Source organism: Emiliania huxleyi, assembly GCF_000372725.1.
Source record: "Emiliania huxleyi CCMP1516 unplaced genomic scaffold EMIHUscaffold_318, whole genome shotgun sequence".
NCBI lineage: Eukaryota > Haptophyta > Isochrysidales > Noelaerhabdaceae > Emiliania > Emiliania huxleyi.
In genome coordinates this window covers 47,147-53,475 of record NW_005199616.1, presented here as the reverse complement: position 1 = coordinate 53,475, position 6,329 = coordinate 47,147, and the positions used below count along the sequence as shown (strand labels likewise).

Here is a 6,329-nt window from a genome sequence, read left to right as displayed (position 1 = left end):
AGGGGGGGAAAAAAAAAGGGGGGCGAAACGAGACAGAATAAAAGGGAAACACCAAAAGACGGAAAGAGGGAGAAAAGAGAGGGGGGAGGACGCAAAAAGAAAAAAAAGAAAAAAACGGGGAGGGGCGAGGAAGGGAAAAAAGGGAGGGAAAAGGGGGGGAAAGGGAAGGAATGCGAAGGGAAAGAGGGTAAAAAGGAGGGGCAAAGAAAGAGAACGAAAAAGCGGGAAGGGGATAGCAAAGAAAGCCCAGGGGAGAGAAAGGGACAAATGGACAAAAAGGGTGTACTCCACCTGCCGACAGGGAAGGCGCGCCGCCGCCCTCGGGAGCCCTCTGGTTGACCAAATCCGCTGCAGGAGCCCCCTCGGAGCCTTGGCTGGCCCTTCCCTCACTGTCGCTCTCGCACGCCCACTCGGAGGCCTCGGCTGGCTCGGCGCGCCTCGCCGGCGGCGGCGGCGGCGGCGGAGGAGGAGGAGGAGGCAGCGGCGGCGGGGCGGCGGAGCGGCCGGGCGACTGATCAAGCCCGGAGGGCCCGACGTCGATGTCGATGACGCTGAAGCCGGCGTCCGAAGCGCCAGCGGCGGGGCGGGCGGCGGCGGACGAGGCGGCGGACGAGGCGGAGGCGGAAGGCGGAAGAGGGCGTGCGGCGTGCGTCTGCGCGGAGGAGCAAGTGGCGGCGGCGGCGGTGGAAGTGGCGGCGGCGGCGGTGGAAGTGGCGGCGGCGGAGGAGGTGGCGGGGGCGACGACGGAGGATACCGCGGGAGAGGTTGGGGCGGGAGCGGCGGCGGCGGACGCCACAGAGCAAACGGCGGGGCTGGAGGCGGAGGGAGGGGCGGCGGCGGAATCGGCGGAATCGGCGGCGGCGGACGCAGGAGGGGGAAAGGGCGGCGACTGGGGCGTGTGCAGCTGCCGGAAGGCATCGACGAGGGGCGGGTGGAGCCAGCAGCCCTCGCCTAGGTATTACTCGATGGTTCATGACTAGCTCATTAAGAAAGAGGTGCGGGCCAGCTGCGGCCCTCGCCTATCCAACGTGCCACAGAGACTTTGTGGAAAGTGTCGTGCGCGGGCGCCGCCGCCGCCCAACTATCACACTCACCATGCTGCAGCTGGCAGCCACGCACGACCTAGGTCAGGTGAGGTGGGCTGAAGCTCCTCCACACACACACGCGTGCTGCAGCGCGCAACAACAAAAGAAACCTCGTCAAAGCAGGTGTCGACTGTGATGTGGAAGGCGGCCGCCTTGCGGCGCACCTTTGGGAGAGTTGGGGGGGGGGGGGGGGGGCGAAGAGGGTGGAGGGACGGTGCTCGTGGAGAGTGTGAGGTGAGGGTGCGTGCGTGTGCGCGCGCGCGTGTGTGTGTGTGTGTGAGTGCGTGTGTGGTGTGCGTGTGTGTGTGTGGTGTGTGTGTGGTGTGTTGGGGTCTGGAGAGCGGCTGCCTTGCGCGAGATGTGCAGCTGCTCAAAGTCGAGCATCACGCAGCGCTGCGCGTGCAGCTTGGGCAGCAGGACGCACTGCCCACCAAAGGCGAGCTCCGCCATCGGAAGGAAGCCGCTGGTAGAGCGGGGGCGGCAGTGGCACTGTGTGAGGGGCGCGCCAGCGGGTGCGTGCGGCGGTTGGTGGCGCGGACAGTGGGCTGCATTCTCGGTGCGTGTGCGGTGCTGACCGCGGCGGTGCTGCTCGGGCCGAAGGGCCGCCCTCTGTGTGAGTACGGCGTGGCGGGCGCGGCGGGCGCCTGTAGCAGAGTTCCGCCACAAATTCTGGCGACAGGTTATGCGACCAGCAAAACTCGCCGGGCATCTGCTCGAGCAGGTGGATGGACTTGACCGTGCCCGACGGGATGAAGGTGAGCCGCCGCATCCAAGGGTTGTTTTTGAGGATCTTGCGGCACTCCTCGTCCTCATGCAGCGCCCGCTCGAGGCACTGGCGACGGGGCGGGCCAGGGCGTCGGCGGGAGAGGATTGCACGGCGGCGCAAGGGGGACAGGGATCAACGGAACGGGAGCGCCTGGCCCATTGTCTCGCGGCCGCGTCGAGATGCACCGCGATCGATGCCCCGATGGCTGGCATTCAGAATTTTACAACAAAACTCCCTCGCACAACACTGGGCACAGGACTGGGCACGGGACTGGCTCGCACTGGCACTAACACAGGTACACCATTCAGAAAGGAAAAACGCGCGGGCCCCAGCGGAGCTGGGAATAGGACCGCCGCAAGCGGCGTGGCGTGGAGCGGTTGAGCATCCCTCCGGGGGCCCCTCTGCGCCGGGGAGGCGTTGTTGGAGGCTACGACGCAAGCGTCCGTCGCCCTTTTCAAACTCGGGGCCCACTCCGCTACGCTCCGACCCGAATTTGGAGGGCCTAAAAGTTTAAGGTGTTGCTGCGCAAAAGGGGTCGGACACAGGGCGCAGCTCATGCTAAGAGCTAGAAGGGGAGCTAGAGAGAACGACTACCCTGTCCCGTTATTGCGTACACCAACACCACAAAAGCTCTCTGTCTCTCTCTCCTGTCCTCACAAAGACCGTCATGGGAGCGCGTGTGCGGCAGCAGGCGGGGGTGCCACACGGAGCGCACCACGAGAGGATTATGCGGGGAGAGGCGGGGAAAGAGACCCCGGGCGCCGCCACAAGGAGCGAACTCAGGGGCTGCCTCGTCTGTAAAGCCGCGAGGGACGCGGCGAGGAGGGCGGCACTAAAGCGAGACCCGCTGTGTCCGATCGTGCGGAAAGCCGCGCAGCAATGGACCGAGGAAGATGAGAACCCGCCTAGAGCGACGATGGCGCACTTGCTTAGCGGCGCCTGCCTGGGGAATAGGGAGCAGGCCAGATGGTTCCTCAGAGTAGCGCGAGCGCAGACGGGGACGGCGATCAGCAAAGTAGCCCAGGCGGCACCCGACTCCAAGGATACGCTGAAGACGCTGAGGATAGCGCATGTCGCTGCGCTGAAGGGCTCACGCTATAGGGTGCTGGATGAGGACGGGTACGATGCACTAGCCCCAGCCGTCGGGGGGGTGTTGCCGGCGCTGGTAGATGATCTCTCGGAGAAGAGCCGGAGGGACCTTGGCGCCGGGGTCACGAGGAACTTGCAAATCGTGGCGGAGGCGGCGACGGGGGCGGTGCAGAGGTGGATCCAGCTCAACGATGAGGCTACGGCGCGCATAATGAAGAGAGAGGAACACATTGAGTGGCTGAGGAAGCTCTTCAGATCACTGGGTGGAAAGAGGCTCGGCCGGCCTTGAGGGAGTCGCGGAGGAGGAGGGATAACGCAGGCAACGCAGGGACGGGCCAACAGCCAGTGGGACGAACGAGGGCCGCGACGGCGGCTCAAGCGGGAGGGAGCGGAGACGGTGGGCAGCGAGCGAAGTGGGTGAGACTGATGATGCTCCTTCGACTTAGGGAGCGGTTCAGCTGCTGGGCGGGCTTCAGGCTGGTGCTCACGCGAAAAGGAATCGACGCGATGTACAAAGCATACAAGAAGGGGAGAAGGAAGAGGAGAGACGCCAGTGATGACGAAGCAGAAACTAGCGCAGACGAGAGCAGGGCAGAGCCAGGGACTGGGGAGCCGGAGCAGACGGCATCGGCCGCCGAGGGAACGTTGGGAAGAGGCACGAGGAGGGCGGCGACCTCGACCGACTATGGAGGACCCGTCGCCAGACGACGCAGGGCAGAAGACGGTGAGGCGGAGCAGACGCGCAGGGCGAGACGAGGGAGGGAGCAGGACTTTGCGGAGATCAGCAGGAGGATGTACGAAGAGATTAGGAGCAGCAGGGACCCGAGGGACCATGTGGAAGACGGCTAGTGCTAGTCCCCCATCGGGAGGACGACCCCGGCTAGTCGCCGACCACACCCACAAAGAACCCTGCACAAAGATCGCAAGGGCGGGGGCCTGTTCCTTTTTACCCATCTCACAGTAGAGAGGTGTCCGTTTTTATTTATTTATTTGTCCTCACTCAGGGGGGTGCCACAACTACCCCGAGTCCCTCGACTAGCTGCCACGTTGCCGACCGAGAGCGGATCTCCTCCTGCTCCGCAAGGAGGGTGGCCAAGGCTAAAGTCTTGCCGGAGCCGCCGGGCGCGTTGACGACTTGGAGAAGGTCGCCCTTGTACTTGTGCTTGTAGAGATGCTCGAGGGGGTGCTTAGTGGGGCGGTGCGCAGCCAGGCCAGCAGTGAGGGGAGGCGCACCCTCACTCTCCTCGGTTGCAGAGCTCGTCGGAGGCTGCGTCACGACGGGAGGGTCGCGACAGCAGTCCTCGGGCGAGCCGACGCGCATGTCCAACCAGCGCTGGGACTCGTTGTGACGGCAGACGCCAGCTGCCTCTCCAACCGCTTCTGCAGCGTCCTTCTTTGCCCGTGCATGGGCTCGATCCGATTCCGCAGCGTGTCGTCCCCAGCGGCGGTGCTGCGCGGGAGGCGGCCGCGGGCACGCTGGGCTCGATCAGCTTTCCCTAGCACGGATTTGGCGGACGTTCGTGGCTTCAATTTTACTAAGGGCGTAGACCATTTTACGTTTGTCTTCGCACCAGCTGAAGGCTTGCACGGCGGACATCGCCCAGTTCGTGCACGGTATTCGGATTTTGGCTATTTGCTCGTGTGGGGGTATATTGCAGATTTGTCAATGGTACCGCGTCTGCGACGCGGGCGCCTTGCGAGCAGAGCCCTTAGGACACCCTTTATATCTTGCGCGGTCAAAAGGTGCGATCCGGTTCCGCTTCGCGAGTCATGAAATAGTCTTCCCTGACCCCGCCCCCGCCGGCCGCCTGCCCTGCCCGCCTGGCCGACAAGATCTCTTCACCTTCTCATTGGTTGAGTACGTCTGAACCACAGCGTGTCCCGACTCGACCGCCGGCGTCCCGGTCCGGGGGTGTTTCTCTTCTTATCCGTTACCATGTAGAGCAAGGCCGAGGGCGGGCCCTTTCGGGCTCGGGCCGCCCTCTCGCCCGCACCTCTGCGGGGCTTGCACGTGGCAGCGGCGGCTCAAGAAGCGGCACGCCTCGGCGCCGCGAGAGAGCAGCCGGTCGACGTCGGCCAGACGTCGGCACCAAGCGCGCGGCCGCCGGGCGCCTCCGAACCGGCAGGGGCGCCGCGGCAGTAGAGAGCACTCCACCCGCCATTCCGTTTTTCTGGCGGGTCCACCTATGAGAGCCTGGCGGTTGCGTTTAAAAATTCGTCTTGTCCTTTCGCCTGCGGAAACGACCAGGGCCCCCATTCCCCCCCGGGTTTCAAATAAGAGAACTCCGGAAGCTCGGTTGCCCCCTTCAGACAGAGGCCCCCTGGGCAGGGCTTTTTCGTTTTCCCAGAGACCCCCCCGAAGGTTACGGCCCCGGACTGGGGGAGCCCCCCCCCCCCCCCCCCCGCCTCCTCCGTCCCGGCCTTACACACGTGGCATTCACAACGCCTTGCACCCGGCCCGCGGCCGGCTCCGCCTCGCCTCACCACTGACCGCCCTGCGGCCCCTGCGCAGGCGTTCCTTCGACCTCGCTCAAAGCGACGCGTCGGGTCTGCTCCCTTGCCCCGTCACCCGCCGCCCCCTCGCCGGCCGCCTCTCCGCGCAATGATCGCTTTTTGAGAGGATCCTTTTGGCTTAGCTATAACACAGGTTTTTCTGGCCCGTAAAAAGAAAGAAAGAAAACTGGCCCGTAGAGGTGCACTAAACACGTTTTTCTTCTTCTCATCTCATGCATGTGTGTGTCGGCCATCGACTGACTAACTGGACCGACCCTCCACGATGTCACAGCTCGCCGACTACCGCCTCCTGGGCGAGCTAGGCTGCGGATCGCTCGGCCGCGTGCTCCTGGTGCGGCTGCAGTCGAGCCGCACCCTCCGCGCGATGAAGGTCGTCGAGCGCGGCCAAGTGTCAAGCGCCAAGCAGCTCGCGCAGCTCGAGGCGGAGGGGGAGGTGCTCGCGGCAATCTCTCACCCGTACATCGTCAAGCTGTACCACACGATACGTGACGCGGCGTGCAACTACTACGTCCTCGCCTATGCCGCTGGCGGCGACCTGATGGCGCTCATTCTCCGCAACGGCCGCATCGACGAGCCCGCCTCGCGGGTCGTCGTCGGGTCGCTCGTCCTCGCCCTGCAGGCTGCCCGCGCACGCTCTCTGCGGCCCGCTCCCCTCTCGCCGTGGCGCCTCGCGCCCACACGGCCTCCGCCTCGCCCTCGGCAGCCTTTCGGGCGCGCGTGCCGCGACAGTCAGACTGTCGCGCCGCGGCGGGAAGCCCCTACCCTAGGGTCCGTCCCCATCCGCCCCCGCCGCCCCACGCGAAGCCCCCTCCCCCCCCCCCTTCAGCACCTCCACGAGGAGTACTCGGTCGTCTACCGCGACGTCAAGCCGGAGA

At 65.2% G+C, this 6,329-nt stretch overlaps 2 protein-coding genes across 2 annotated transcripts in view; both read left to right on the top strand.

Moving 5' to 3' along the window:
* Positions 1–2,518: 2,518 nt before the first annotated feature.
* Positions 2,519–3,229, top strand: EMIHUDRAFT_240864 (hypothetical protein; the record flags this gene model as incomplete). The annotated part of the gene is made up of 1 exon (XM_005774210.1): positions 2,519–3,229. One exon carries the CDS (start codon positions 2,519–2,521, stop codon positions 3,227–3,229), a length of 711 nt encoding a protein of 236 aa, XP_005774267.1.
* A 2,451-nt stretch (positions 3,230–5,680) lies between these two features.
* The window catches only part of EMIHUDRAFT_430570 (hypothetical protein), a 3,239-nt gene continuing 2,590 nt past the window's right edge, over positions 5,681–6,329 (top strand). The window contains exons 1-2 of the mRNA XM_005774209.1: positions 5,681–6,073; positions 6,281–6,329. Of these exons, the coding sequence (XP_005774266.1) occupies positions 5,717–6,073; positions 6,281–6,329 (406 nt within the window). The 5' untranslated portion in view covers positions 5,681–5,716. The remainder of the gene's footprint in view (positions 6,074–6,280) is intronic.